General features: G+C 41.6%; 1 protein-coding gene across 3 annotated transcripts in view; it reads left to right on the top strand.

The window, feature by feature from the left end:
- The window catches only part of ENTPD8 (ectonucleoside triphosphate diphosphohydrolase 8), a 58,392-nt gene that overhangs the window by 29,652 nt on the left and 12,857 nt on the right, over nucleotides 1–15,883 (top strand). Inside the window, exon 1 of one of the 3 annotated variants that reach the window (XM_074289069.1) lies at nucleotides 5,735–5,879. The exons of 1 other annotated variant lie outside the window; for it this stretch is intronic. Coding sequence is in view for 1 of the 2 variants with exons in the window: in XM_074289067.1 (XP_074145168.1) it covers nucleotides 13,630–13,664 (35 nt within the window). In the remaining variant the exon portion in view is untranslated. Of the gene's footprint in view, nucleotides 1–5,734; nucleotides 5,880–13,541; nucleotides 13,665–15,883 lie in introns of those variants that run through there. One more of the 3 variants, XM_074289067.1, reaches the window with a different exon arrangement.

Below are 15,883 nucleotides of genomic sequence, written 5' to 3'. Positions count from 1 at the left end.
CCTTCCCTTCCTCCCTCCCTTCCTTCCTTATTTCCTTCCTTCCTCCCTCCCTTCCTTCCTTCCTTCCTTCCTTCTTTCCTTCCTTCCTACCTTCTTTCCTTCCTTCCTTCCCTTCCTCCCTCCCTCCCTCCCTTCCTTCCTTTCCTTCCCTTCCTCCTCCTCCCTCCCTTCCTTATTTCCTTCCTCCCTTCCTCCCTCCCTCCCTGCCTCCTCCCTTCCTCCTTCCCTCCTTCCTCCCTTCCTCCCTCCCTCCCTTCCTCCCTTCCTTCCTTCCTTCTTCCCTCCCTCCCTCCCTTCCTCCTTCCTTCCTTCCTTCTTCCCTCCCTCCCTCCCTTCCTCCCTTCCTTCCTTCCTTCCTTCCTTCCTTCCTTCCTTCCTTCCTTCCTTCCTCCCTCCTCCTCCCTCCCTCCCTTCCCTTCCTCCCTCCTCCCTTCCCTCCCTCCCTCCCTTCCTTCCTCCCTCCCTCCTTCTCCCTCCCTCCCTCCCTCCTTCCTTCCTTCCTTCCTTCCTTCCTTCCTTCCTTCCTTCCTTCCTTCCTTCCTTCCTTCCTTCCTTCCTTCCTTCCTTCCTTCCTTCCTCCCTTCCTCCCTCCTCCCCTTCCTCCCTCCCTCCCTTCCTTCCTCCCTCCCTCCCTCCCTGCCTCCCTCTCTCCCTCCCTCCCTCCCTCCCTCCCTCCCTCTCTCCTCCCTCCTTCCTTTCTTCCTTCCTTCCTTCCTTCCTTCCTTCCTTCCTTCCTTCCTTCCTTCCTTCCTTCCTTCCTTTATGGGCAACTATGTACTTATTATCAAGTTCAATTTCGTGGATAGATCTCGTGTTTAGAATATAAGACTCTCCGCCAATGAGGATGAGGGTCAGTGGTGGGAGGGGGCATTTGTGTTAGGGATTAAAAGTGTTGACCCTGCCCCAGAAGGTGGGAGGCCAGATTTTCCAGAGAATGTATAATAAACTTTGCTTTGCTTCTAGAGAACTCTCCAGCTTTTTTATTAAATGGTGATCCTTCACCATTTCTGTAGCACACAGGGGTTTTCCCTCATCACTCACTAAAGGCGAGTCCTTCCTGAATACCTTCTATGTCCCTTGTCTTGCAGATATCTTAAACTGGATATCCAGTAAATATCTTTAATTCAACATGTTCAAAACCAAATTCATCATTTCCCTCACTCCCTACCTTCCCCATTACTGTAGACATTAACGCCATCCTCCTAGTCTCAGGACTCCAAACAGAGGACTCATCCTCCATTCCTCATGATCTCTCTCACACTCCTCCCCACACATCCAGTCCACTGCACCCTTTTCTCCTGTGACAGTGGGCAAGCCTGATGAATAATCTATAGAATTGTATTTCTATACATGGACAAAGACTTAGAGAAAGGTCATGTCAGCTGACTGAATTAATTGTACAAAACAAAATATTGAGCTGCTGAAGTGATAAATAAAAATCACTCCCAAATAAGAAGCGGGTGAATGGTACCTGCAAGCACTGAGTGCACACGCTTAATGAATTAATATTGATTTCTTCTACTCTCCAAAGGAGGAATTTTCCATCATTTTTGAACAGGGATTGTGTGATGAGGGAGGGGAACATGGCAAGGAGCAACATGCGATGAACCAGGAAATCTGTTAACTTCATCATCAAGGAACCTTGCAAGTCAGGATAGGAAATAAAAGATCTTTCCTGGGTCTATAAACAAAGATCCACCCAGGCACTGCCCCAGAGTAGATTACCCATATCTTACAAGAATTGTAAATAATCCAACTTCATACACTCCTGAGTCCTTTTTATCTTTGTAGCATATTTCTAGCAGCTCTCATCACTTCATACCAGGACTACTGCACAGCCTGCTCGTGGGTCGGATGACCTCAAATCTCTCCCCATTTCAATCAATTCAATAATTAGTAATTCTCCTAAAAAGTCATCCCTTTTCTCAGTAAACTCTAGAGGGTTCCTAGAAAATACAAAATTCTCTGTTTGGCATTCAGAGTCCTTTATAACTTAGCTTCTTCATACCTTTCCTATCTTAACCCAATGCCACTGGCCTCCTGACTCCAGGAACAGCACACTCCATCTCTTAGCTTCAGACAATTTTTTCTGGCTCTTTTTCGTTGCTGGCATGCTCTCCTTTCTGCCTACTGGCTCTCTGGCTTTTTTTAAGTCTCACCTAAAAACCCTGCTTCCCATAAAGAAGCCTTTCCCAATCTTTTTTTACTTCTGTTAATGATTTCCTATTTTTCAATACAAATATATATATTCATAATACATACATACATATGATTTACATATTCATACATACATATACAAGACACATATAACATATTACATATATACATATGTAAAATTGTTTGTTTTTTCCCCCATTAAATTATGAGCTCCTTGAAAGCAGGAATTGTGTTTTGCCTTTTTCATACCCCAATAGCTTGTTACCGTGCCTGTCACTAGTAGAAACTTAAATGGTTATTACTTGATTAAAATAGAGGTAAAGTGACTTACCTGAAGTCACACAAATTGTCTTGAATCAGATTTCGATTTAGATCTCTCTGATTCCACTCCCAGCACTTACAGCCTACCAGTTATCTCATAATTAGATAGCTAGAAAGATGCTAGTATTATCTAGGAGATGAAATTTTAATGTGAAAAACTACATTACTATTTATTAGTAATTTACTGGTAACATTCAATACTAGAAGCAGATAAGGAGGTATCCAGCTCCTCCCAGAACTAGAGAAAAGGGGAAGAGAGAGGACTTTGAACAGAGGGAATTCTTCTGGCGAGGGTGATCCAAGGGGGAGGGAAGGGTAGAGGGAGGCCAAGGGGGGGAACCAGAGAAAAAAGTCCAGTTCCCAAAAAACTGACCAGATTGCCTCCAACTCTATCCTCTCTTCCCCTCTTTTCCCTTTCTGCTACTAGTCACCTCTCCCCAGAAAGAGGAAAGGGTGGGGTGGCCCTGAACTCTAAACTCTCGGGAGATAACCTGGACCTTAAAGGAACAGTGTCACCCATTGTCTATAAAGTCTACAGTGAGAAGGATTTGGTTCATTCATCATCTAGGCATTCATCATCTAGAGTTTACAAAGGTCATTTTAATTTGATTAGGATTAGGGCTGGGAGAGAACTACAAACAAATAAATCCAACTCACAGAAGGAAAATCTTATAGCAAATATTTGCTTACCTTTCTTCTCATCTCCTCTTCCTTTCCTTCTCTTCTGTGCTTCCTTCTCCTCTCCTCTTCTTTCCCCCACCGCACCCTAGTTTATCTCCAAGACTGGATGGCATCAAAATCAATCCTGATTGAAGATGGATGATTCTGTCCCCAGTCAGTGAAGATGTGTGAACCAAATTAAATTTATGACCCACTGCTTCCAGCAGTCTTCCGGTTCAGCCTGGCCCGGCCCAGAGGTCAAAGCCTAGGCCAGAGACACCATGACTCCATCGTATAGTAATTCTGCACTAAGCTCTTCACTACACTAAACTTCCAGCACCCATACTGTGCCCTAAGGATTTTGATGGGACTGTGTAAGGGGGTGGGGGACAGGGAGAAGGAGAGAGAGAGGGAAAGGAAGAGAAGGGAAAGAGAATATTTTTGTCAAGGAAATCCCAAATCCCAACGGGGATCCTAAAGAATCAGATACAACTGAGTATTTTTTTTTTCCCCTGAGGCTGGGGTTAAGTGACTTGCCCAGGGTCACACAGCTAGAAAGTATTAAGTGTCTGAGACCAGATTTGAACTCGGGTCCTCCTGAATTCAGGGCTGGTGCTCTATCCACTAGCTGCCCCTACAACTCAGTATTGATGCCAGCATAGCCCCCTTTAAGATTCCTTGTCTGATCTTCCTTTGGGACTGACCTTTGATTTACAAGATCAGTATCTGAGCCAGTTTGGGCCTGTACCCAACCCCCAACTATCTGAAAAGCCCACCAAAAATCTGGTCTTCCAGGAATCAGCCCATAGGCTTCTTGAAGCAGATAAAAGAGTCAAGGTGGAATCATCTTGGGTCAGAGAGTTAAGATGCCAGCCAAGTTGCTTTGCATCAGAGACTCTCTGTCCCTGCTGCTGCTGTCGGTGTATATCTTCCTCTATCTAATGCCTTTTTACTAACCAGACCTTAACCTTGCTTCCAAACCTTGCAATAAACATCTTTTTACCCATCTAGGTTTTCCAGCCTGTAAATTCACTTACAGGGGACTCTCGCCGCCACTAGACCTGATTTAACTTTGTATCCTTGCACCAAATTCTAAGGGGTTGCAGGGGAGCTCCATGTGACTCCCTGTACCCCAATGCTGCCACTAGACCTCAATTAATCCTATTGAGATATATACCTTACCATCAGGTATTTACCTCATCATGTTACCTCAGCAGTATCAACAACTTAGCTGATATTATGGTTCCCAGGAAGATCCAAGAAGTGGGTAGTTTATTGGTGCTGGGATAAGTAAAAAGCATAGAAGCTTGGGTCCTCTGTAGGGGTGATGGGGGTTCCTGTACAAGTCAGGCTCTGAGCATATTTATATAGATGCATAGAGAAGGTATCTTCATTTCTGATAACTTTGTTTTACAATCACGAGAAAATCGCTCTGAAACTTCTTTGCTGAGATTCTAATTCCTCTGCTTGCTTCCAAACCCTAGAGTAGGAGCTTCTGGGTAAGATGAAGGGTCTGCTGGGGGTAGAAATGGGAGTGTGGCTGCTGGGCTTTTTTCAGACTCCACCTGGTATCTAGGGTGAGTCACAGGGCTGTAATGAGGTCTCTTAATTGGAGAAGGAACTCAGGAAATGGAGCAGTGACTTCCCTGGACCTGCAAGGCCCCCACATTCCAGCCTCCACCTTTTGCCCTGCTGTGACCACAACAATCACAGTGCTTAAGAGAAGAAACACTTTGGCCAAGCACCAACTCTTGGAGCTCCCAAGGAGGAGGGAGGGACCTGGAGACTCAGGCTACCGAGGAGGGGTGATTAGAAAGATCTACGTAGCTTTTGATGAGAATGGCAAACAGGATTATCTACACCATCCAGCTGAGGTCTAAAGGCACTCCCAGTACCTCCCGGGGTCACTGGCCTTTTAGCAGTCCACACAACAGAGTTTCAAGTCCATTCTCATCTGGGGGCGGGGAGCGGGGAAGGAGAAGTAATAGGGTGGGATCTTTAGCTCACTTCACTTAGCATATGAATTTACATTAATTTCTCCAATTAGTCAGAGGATTCTTTGGAAGATAGAGGTCAGCACTGATATAGGGAAGGAAGGGGTAGCTGATTAATAGTAGAAAAGTGGGGGAATTCATAAAATTCAAAATCTAATCTAATCCAATCCCTCATTTTATATTTAAAACCTAGAGAGATTAAATAATTTACTCAAAGTACAAACAGAATTTGAACCCAGAGCCTCTAATCCAAGTCCATTGCTATTCCCAATGTGCTCTTCTGCCTAAACTGCTGATGGAGAGCAATTCCCAAATGATAAATCCCATCCTACTTCCCTTTCAGGATACACCCTCAGCCTCTCCTAGGTTACAGTTTCTGCCCCCACTCTTGGCTCCTTATCCTGGCACACCTGGGGTTAATACTGGGGGGCCCTGCTCGGGGACAAGGGGAGGGCTTGGTTGAGTAAATAGCCTTGTGAAGGGTGAGTCCAGGCCACTAGTCTCCTGTGAGGGCTGGGCCTCCACTCAGGCTGGGCCTCTGCCACCAGAAAGGTGATTGGCTCCGTGGAGGTGAAGGGGAGGGGAGGGAACTGGAGGAGACCGATTACTGGGATTAGAATGAGCGTCGTAGCTGATAAAGGAGTCATCCTGAACCAGGTCCTGCCCCAGACCCGGTCCCGTGCCCGGCAAATATGTCCTCCAAGCTTCTATGAAACCTTTTTACCTCTCCCACACAGCTTAGTCCAGGTGAGCAGGGGTGGGGGGGGAATTGGAGGGGACCTTAAGGGAACAAAAAGGGCAGGTGCCAGGCAGGAATGGCATTGTTTTGACTCCAGCAGGCACAGAACCTCTGCATAGATTTGGGGGAGGAGGTGGAGGGTAAAGCTCAGGGTTGTCTCCTGATATTTGCAGACTGTAACCTTGTGTCAGGGAATATGTCACCTTAGATCCCCATCCCTTATTGTTGCCTTAGAGGTATGCCATCTGGTCAGGGCCTGCAGACACTGGTTTGGCCATAGTAGAAACTAACCCCACTCTGACCCCACTCTGTACTGGTAAACATAGATAGATGGACACCTAGACCAGAGCTGAGAACCACGGGGCCCTTGACAGGAATTGGCTAAATAAGGATTCTACCCTTCTGCTGCCCTCCCCACCCCAGCCAGTCCTTTTCCATTCTATCTCCTTCCAGCTCCTCCACACTGGCAAGAGTGGTACTTAATTCCCAAAGCAGGAGCCCTTGCATGGCCAGCTGCAGGGGCAGAGGGCTGGCTGCCTAGAGGAGACATTATGTATGTCAGGCATTGGACAGGAGTGGAAATAGGGGGCAAATGAAACCAGCAGGTGTTAGTTGACAGAAGCAATGTAATCTGGGATGAGCAGGAGATCAAAATGGGTGCACACTCTCTCTCCAGTAGGGAGTGAGAGGGATACTGTCAGTACCAAGAGCCTTATATTCTAGGGTGGCCAGGGAAAAGGCAGGGGGAACCCAGTTTACTAATGGAAAATCCATCTGCCCAGCCCCAAGGGAGGCTATGAAATTGTTAAATTGATGATTCTTCCACATCAGTCCACCACCATCAATCCGTCCCATCCAGAGCACACAATCCTTTGAAGTAGCTCTCAGATCCCCCAGATTTCATAGGCTTAAAATATTTACTCCTCCCCCTCTCCCATCCTGTGGTGGGGGTGCAAGTCAGTAAATGAGGTGCCTCCAAGAAGCAGAGATATCAAAGGTGCGTTCCTAGGATGGCTGAACTCATTGGGATCCAGTGAGAGAACAGTTAAAGACACCCTGTTACAAAGATTTGATAGTCTTAGGGATTGAGCACAGCCATGGGAGAAGATGGTGTCTGGGTTGCTAGCACTGAGGAAGCAAACTGATTAGACCTTAGAAATTTTCGACTTCAGTCTCTCTCTCCAATCTATTATTGCCAGGAACTTTGAAGCATAGTGTATAGAGTCTGATCAAATCCCACCTGTGACAATACTAGCCTGGCTGCCCTTTTTGGGTCTTACTTTCCTCATCTGTGAGATGGGAATAATTCCTATCTGCTATGAAACTGAAACTGAGAAAAGTAAATGCTTTTCAAACTTTAAAGTGCTATATAAATGTCAGCTAATGTTATTGCTCTCTCCTTCCCAAGTCTTTAGCAGATCCCTGTGAATATTCAAATGACTTATAAAAATAACTATCATTTATAGAGTGTCTTAAGGTTTGCAAATATCTCATTTGCTACAACAACCCTAGAAAATAAGTGCTATTATCATCTCCACTTTACAAATGAGGAAACTGAGGAAGGCAAAAGTTAAATGAGTTGCTCTGGTCATAGGGCTGGTAAATGAACGAGTCCAGATTTGAAATCAGGTATTTCTGATACCAGGTCCAATGTTCTATGTGCTGCCAGGTAGATATCATTTACTTTGACTCCAATATTTTACAGGCGTATTATGTTTTATTTATTTTGCTTGATATTCAGTCTGGTACCAATCTATTTTTCAAGCTTTATCTCATATGATTTTCCTCCATTGATTCCATGTTTTAGCCAATCTGGAGTACTCACCACCATTCAAACACACCATGTACTCTTACATCTCTGGGTCTTTGTTTATTACTCTTGATTCCTTCATTCTCTGCCTCCTTCTTCCTGCTTACCTGCTGAGCCTCTACCTATCATGGGTCCCCATCTTCATGAAGCCTTCCCTGATCTCCCCAATGGGAAATGACTCCATCCTCCTCAGACCTCACGAGGCACTTTGTACCACTCTCACGGACAATTATCATGTATGATTTTGAAATGTGGTTATGCTTGTGTCAAATCCCTACTCTGAGAAAGTAAGATCAGTGATGACAACAGGGGCTGTCTATATATATGCTTTGAATCTTCAATTCCAAGCTAGAACTTTGCTGGATTAAATTGAACTTCATTATACAATTTAGGTTAGATTATTTATTTCAGAAACTACAGAAGATTGTTTTTATTTAAGATAATGCTGGTAGACATTTTCATGTCTTTTGGGAATGCCAGTTTCTGATACCATATTTAAGAAAATATAATTAGGGCAGCTGAATGGTGCAGTGGGTAAAGTGTTGGGCCTGGAGTCATCTTTATGAATTTAAATTCAATGTCAAATATTTACTAACTATGTGATCCTAAGCAATCACTTAACCTTGTTTGCCTCAGTTACCCCATCTGTAAAATGAACTGAAGGAAATGGCCAAATCACTCTAATATCTCTGCCAAGAAAACCCCAAATGGGGTCACAAAAAGTCAGACAGGACTGAAAAATAGCCTGATCACAACAATTATAATAATTATAACAATTTACATCTATATGTCACTTTAAGATCTGTTTCCTCCAACACTGGTTTATTTAACTGTTTTAGAAAAGTTGTAATTAAACAGGTTTGTCAGCAACAGATCCTAGTCTGAATATAGTACAAGCTCCATCCTTTAAAGAGGCTCAGTCCTTTATAAATCTTTATAAATTATTTTTAAAATTTGAAGACAAGTAATTGTCCTGATGAACCTGGATGGTTAATTAATCTGTTGGGAATTCTTACTTAACCTGAAGGCCATCCCTTCCCCACTACTCTAAGGCCAGGACTTCATGGATCAATTTCAGGGCAGCAGTTGGAGGGTTGGAAGGGAAGAGGGAAAGGGTGTGAGGAATATCTTGTAAACCTGAATAGGAATTATATCTTTATTTCAATATAATTGGTTTCCTACATATTTCCATGTTAAAGATTCTAAGACAAGATTATGAGAAGGGGGCCCTAATACAAAAGAAGGTTAAGGACTTTTCATAAGAAGAATTCTCAACAAGCAGAGTTGCTCAGCATCAGCTCTCAAATTGAATTTCCATCTCTACAGAAATGTAACTTGATCATGGCAATAACTGAAGTTATGGGAACTTTCTTTGGTAAAGTAAATGATTCTACTCATTTGAAGGATTGGAAGAATTTGGCTAGTTTGAACATCTCTCTAAACTAGAAATCACAGAGATATAGATTAATATTAAATTATATAAAACTTTCTGACAAATTAATACCTAAACTCAGAGTACAGAGAAACTATTAAGTTCCCCCCCCACTTCAGCATATCTTATTAAATAAGCACTTTATATTCTGGTTGTTTGGACCCAAAGTAGCCAAATCTTCCACAAATATCCATGATGATTTTGTGATGCATTCTCTATCAATGATTTAATTTTTAAAATTTAATTTAAAATTTTCAATTACTAAAAAAAATTGTTTTCTGTTTCCCACTTTCTCCTGCCCTGCTGGGGGAAAAAAGAAGCAAAATCTTTATCCAAATATTCGTAGTTAAGCAAAATGAAGTCACTGGCAATTTTTTTGTTAACTATGTTTTGTTAACTATGAACATTAATTGGTAAGATAAAAATTTGATTAGATAAAGAAATTATATCTGGATTCTCCAGGTAACTTTTAAGTCAGGTCACAGTTTCTGAAGGCACAATGGCCCCTTGGCAACAAAAGCTTACCTGTTATAGTGATGGACAATGAGAAAAAGTTGATAGAAAATAATGGTGAAATTCTGTCTCCCTGATGAGAAATAAGTCATTTCATAGCACTAGAGCTGAAAGGGATCCCACTTAACCATTGAATCATTTTCAGAACATACCTCAAAGACACCTAGTGCATAGATCACCTGCATTAAGACTCAGGAAAACTCAGTTTACCTCAGTTTCCCCATTTGTAAAATGGGAATAATAATAGCACCAACTTCTAATGGTTATTGTGAATGAGATCATGATTGTGAGATCGTGAGATAATATGATTATAAAGTGCTTAGCATAGTATCTGGCACTCCAAGACCCCATGGACCATATCATTCCAATATTATCCATGGGATTTTCTTGGCTACTGATATCAGAGTGGTTTACCATTTCCTTTTTTCCCTTGGGGGAGGAGATTAAGTGACTTGCTCAGGGTGGCCTCCCTGTCTGAGCTCAGGTCTTCATGACCCCAGTAGAGCTGATGCTCCGTTCATTTTTACCTAGTTGCCAGGACCATCTACAGTCTTAATCTATATTTGGACCCAGATGGCTCTGGAGGGGAAAGTGAGGCAGGTGATCTCGTATATCCCTCTCTCACTTAAATCCAATTCACTTACAGGGAGGGACCACCTCCCTGATGTCATGGTCCTCTTTGAAATTGAAAGACAAACAACAGCTGCCCTACTATTTCCTTCTCCAATAGATTAAGGCAGCATCATACATCTAGTTCTTGTCAGAAGTCACATTTGAACTCGGGCCTTCCTGAGTATTCTATCCACTGATCCATCTAGCTGCTCCTCCCATAATAAGCTCTATTTAAATACTATTATCATTAGTACACAATGATGCACACTCTTCACCATCCTTCTTGGAGCCTGAAGTACAACTGATTTCCTGGATACTTCTCTCTTCCCTGACTCCCAAACCTTTTAACAATTATTTTAAACATCTTAAGAAGCAGTGTGGCTTAGTGGATAGAGGGCCAACCTCAGAGTCAGGAAGAATTGAGTAAAGTACTATCTTTGTGATGATGGATAGGTCACCTCTCAGTACTCTAGGTAATTCTCCAAAATACTTATGAATGAGGGTTACCTTGACTCCTTAGTGGCAGGGGGGGTTTATTTCTCTGAGTTAGGAAAAAGTGCTTGAATCCAAATTCCACCTCTGATATTCATTTGACTCTGAGCAAATTACTTAGCTTTTCAGGTCCCCCGATATTATAATTTAAAATATTAAAATTATAAATAATTTTGTAAATTATAAACCAGAGAGCAGGGATACTATGTTGAAAAAAAAATTCCTCTTTGGGAGGATTAGTTAAATCACATGTCTCAAAAAACCCCAACAAAAAACATCAGTTACCACCTGGACCCCAGGCTATTCCTCACTCCAGTATTATCCAGAACTGAGCTGATAGAATCATAGATTTATATCTAGAAGACATTGTGGGGATCATCCAGTCCAAACTTTCTCCCCCTCATCTTCATTTTAGAGAAAACGAAACTAAGATACTTAGAAATGGAGTGATTTGCCCAAGGTCACACCATCAATAAATAGTAGAAACAAATTTTTAAAAATCAATTAATTAATTTTAAACATTTTTTTGGACAGTACATATGCATGGTTACTTTTTTACAACATTATCCCTTGCACTCCCTTCTGTGCCGAATTTTCCCCTCCTTCCCTCTACCCCCTCCCCTAGATGGCAGGCATTCTCATACATGTTAAATATGTTATGCTATATCATAGATACAATATCTGTGTGCAGAACCAAATTTTGTTGTTGTTGTTGTTGCACAGGAAGAATTGGATTCAGAAGGTAAAAATAACCTGGGAAGAAAAACAAAAATGCAAACAGTTCACACTTATTTCCCAGTGTTCCTTCTCTGGGTGCAGCTGATTCTGTCCATCATTGATCAATTGGATCTGAATTAGATCTTCTCTTAGAAACAAATTTTGAACTCATTGATTGAAGTCAGCATCTTCTCCTTTATAATTTATAGTCTCAGAGTATTGCCTAGAACACTCAGCTAAAATAACTTAGCAGTGTGTATTAGAGATATTACTTGAATCTAGGTCTTTCTGACTTTGAGGACAACCTTCTATGCACTCCTGCATGCAGCTTTTCACCATTGTTCTATAGCCTTGATTCCTGAACAACAATGTTATAATAAGATTATTCCTAATATCAGCATTTTAATAGGCTATTTTCTTCTTATACTGTCTAGTATTCAGCTGAAGATATAACACAAGAGGAAGAAAGGGCTGGGCACCTGGAATATTATATCCTAGGTTCCTAATTCAGGCCTCAATCATACTCTCTGGAATAGAGTTGATTTAATGAGAACCATGGAAAGAAATACTGTCCCCAGAAGTACCCAACCAGAGGGTGAAACAGGAAGGGCCAAGACTTTCCCAGAGCATCGAAGTCAGAGCCAGGTTTTCTATGAATTCAAGTTTGGCTAGTCTCAGTTATGGTTCTTAATGGTCAGGTCTCTCTTTCTAAAAGTTGGAAAGAGTGAGATAGGAAAAATTTAAGATGAAGACAAGTTTATTGCCTTTGTAACAGGTACTGCAGGGTTACAGTAGAAAGGGTGGATGGTGTTTGTTGGGTCTTTAAGGTGGGAGGGTTGAGGAGGAAGGACATAAGCAATTGGGTGGTAGGAAATGAGGAATGAGTTTTGGATAATGGCCTCTGTGGGTTCAGAATCCCTGGGATTCCTTTGATCCAGCAGTGCTGCTATTGGGCTTATATCCCAAAGAAATACTGAGGAGGGGAAAGGGACCTGTATGTGCCAAAATGTTTGTGGCAGCTCTTTTCGTAGTGGCTAGAAACTGGAAAATTAATGGATGTCCATCAATTGGAGAATGGTTGGGTAAATTATAGTATATGAAGGTTATGGAATATTATTGTTCTGTAAGAAATGACCAACAAGATGAATACAGAGAGGCTTGTAGAGACTTACATCAACTGATGCTGAGTGAAATGAATAGAATCAGAAGATCGCTGTACACCTCAGTGCTGTATGAGGATGTATTCTGATGGAAGTGGATATCTTCAACATAAAGAAGATCCAACTCACTTCCAGTTGATCAATGATGGACAGAAACAGCTACACCCAGAGAAGGAACACTGGGAAGTGAATGTAAATTGTTAGCACTACTGTCTATCTACCCAGGTTACTTATACCTTCGGAATCCAATACTTAACGTGCAACAAGAAAATTAGATTTACACATATATATTGTTTCTGGGTTATATTGTAACATATGTAAAATGTATGGGATTGCCTGTCATCTAGGGGAGGGAGTGGAGGGAAAGAGGGGATAATTTGGAAAAATGATTACAAGAGATAATGTTATAAAAAAATTACTCATGCATATGTACTGTCAAAAAATTTTATAATAAAGTGACTATGTTTTCAAAAAAAAAAAAAAAAAGAAGTCCTGGGATTCGAAGAATATGACCAGGTTAATCATCTAGCAAAAGTCATCTCTCTTCTCCTCTTCCTAAAGGAAGTTAGAGATCAAATGCGCAGCCTGAGATGGAAGGCACTTGTTCAGATGGAAGACTTTGAATTCTTCTCTAATCTTCCCTCTAAAGACTGGAGATTAAGTTGGCAACTGAGTGGCAGAAGGAAATAGCTTTTGGAAACTATTTTTCCAGACAGTTGATTGTCATTCAATAAACATTTTATGAAGCCCTTACTATGTGACTGGACCATGCTAAAGACTGAGAATTCAAAGAAAAGCAAAAAACATTTCTTGCCTTCAAGGAATGAAGGGAAAAAATGCAAACTATGTACATGCAAATTAGATGAGGAAAGTGCTAGAGAAGGGGAAGGGAAGGATGGGGAAAGTTTTGCAGAAGACAAAATCTGAGTGAATTCTTGAAGGAAGTCAGGGAAAAGCAAGAGGCCCAAATGAGGAGGGAAAGCAATCCTAATATGGATAGAGAAGAATCATTTTAAAAAGTCATGGGAGTTGAGAGATTGTACGTAACATCAAGAAGGTAAGTGTTACCATATTGTAAAATACTGACAAAAGCAAAGTGTAAGAATGTATAAGAATCCTAGAATTGTGGCAAGGGACTGAGTTATGAAAAATTTTATATTCCAGACAGGAATTTATATTACTCAAAGGTAATAGGGAGCCACAGGAGATTATTGAACAATGAAGTGAGTGAGATGCGTAGCTGAAAACTTGGATTGGGGTGAATAGAGATTTGAGGCTGAGAGACCTTCCAAAAGGCTATTGTAATACAGTAGTTTGGGAGTGAAGGGATGAAAACCTGCACTAAAGTGATTCTTTTCTGCATTCCCCTTGCTTTGGCTGAGGGAAAATCATCTCCAGTCTCTGGGACTCCCTGCCTCCAGCTGGAGAGAGGGTTTGCAGAAACTCTGGGAAGCTTGAAATACTACAGAAGTTTGAGCTGGAGCTTTAGAAATAATGTAGGGGATGTCAAGAAGGGAGACATGGATGAATTCACATTTGGAAAATCACAAATGAAAGGAATGGGCAGAAAGCCAGTGTGGGTAGGGTGAATGGCCTCAGAGTCAGAAAAATCGGGATTCAGGTCTTGCTTTGGGCACATATTAGCTGGGTAACCCTGAGCAATCAGGCTAACTGTGCACTAGAGGACTCTCCTAAACAAGTGCCAATCTTATATTGAAGCAGGTCTGGGACTTGGTTTGCCACCTGGCTCCCAGATTCTCCCTCTTTAGTTTGCACCTTTGTGACCTCTAAGACTAAATTTCCCCTATAAAAGATCTGCTTATGATGAAGATCTTTGCTAAATTCTCTTCAGGACTAAGCTCACTATGAGATACTGTCTCTCCTTCATAATGCTTTCTTTCTAATGGGGCCATTCTCCTTCTCTAGCTAACTCTGGCTAGTCTAACCTGCCAGACAAACAGCTTTCTCTCATCTTATGGAGTATTTCCTTTCTGCTGGTTAATTATGAGTTCCCCTGGAGAACTTGTTTTTTTCCTTTCTAAGTAAATGCTCTCCCAATTCTATTTCATACTTATCATTCCCAGTATCTATTATATCCCTTCATTTTGTCTGTAACCCCTTCTCTTAAATAAATTTTTCTTTTGTTAAAAAAAAAAAAAAAAAAGAATGCCAATTTGCATCAAAAGAGAGAATATGAAGGACTACTGGTACCCCCTACTGCAAATTTTCCCCTTCTTCCCCCCCATTCCCTCCCCCACTTGGCAGGCAGTCCAATACATGCCAAATATGCCAAAATACATGCCATATCCAATATGTATATACATATTCACACAGCCATCCGGTTGTGCAAGAAAAATCAAATCAAGAAGGAAGAAAAAGGAAAAACTGAGACAAAAGAAACAAAATGCAAACAAATAATAACAAAGAGAGTGAGAATGCTATGCTATGTTCCATTAGCTATTTTTAAAAAGCAGTGAAATGGAGTTGGAATATTGCTTCCCCCCTCCTGCAATAACAGTATTTATGAACAGGCAAATGAATAGGAGCTGAATTTCTTAGAAATAAGAAGCCTAAAATTCTATTTCTCATTATGATATAGACAAAAACAAGCTCCTTACAGCCTTTATTATGTTCAGAGATGGGGGATAGGAAATAGGGAAATGCAAAGGCCAAAGCCAGCCTGCTTGACCAAGTCTCCTGTCTGCTTTTCACCTGTATTTAGTCTACTCAGTCCCTTATCATAAACCCAGTCCAGGCAAGCAGAGACTTCAGTCTTCCAGGGTCACAGATCTTTCCCTGAGACAAAAGTCAATGCAGGTCAAACTCTGTGCTGTTGTTTTCAGAGTGACTACAAAATCCACAATGTAGAATTTCAATCCAATAATTGTAGGCCTCATAGTAGACAGAGGAACTGATCTTACAGGTAGGAAGACTCTGCCTCTGATACATACTAACCCCGTGAGCACAGGCAAATCACTTAACCACTCAGGGTTACAGGTGACTTTCTAAAATTAGAAATTACAGAGGAATTGCTGATCTGTATTGATGCAGTGTGTTTTCCATACTGGAAATTTCATATACCAATGAAATCATAAGTCTGGACCAAACCTCAAAACCATACAACCATCATACCAGGAAAAGTCATGTATAAGTATTAAGTTAATGATTCCAGTGAAGCAGAATGATTTAAATAGAATAAAGTTTCTCCCTAAAATTGCCAGCTAGTTGATGCAATGGATAGAGCACTGGCCCTGGAGTGAGGAGGACCAGTGTTCA

The sequence above is a fragment of the Sminthopsis crassicaudata genome, chromosome 2 (genome assembly GCF_048593235.1).
Source record: "Sminthopsis crassicaudata isolate SCR6 chromosome 2, ASM4859323v1, whole genome shotgun sequence".
Lineage (NCBI taxonomy): Eukaryota > Metazoa > Chordata > Mammalia > Dasyuromorphia > Dasyuridae > Sminthopsis > Sminthopsis crassicaudata.
Note: the sequence above shows the minus strand (reverse complement) of the source record. Positions and strands in the feature narration are given on the sequence as shown.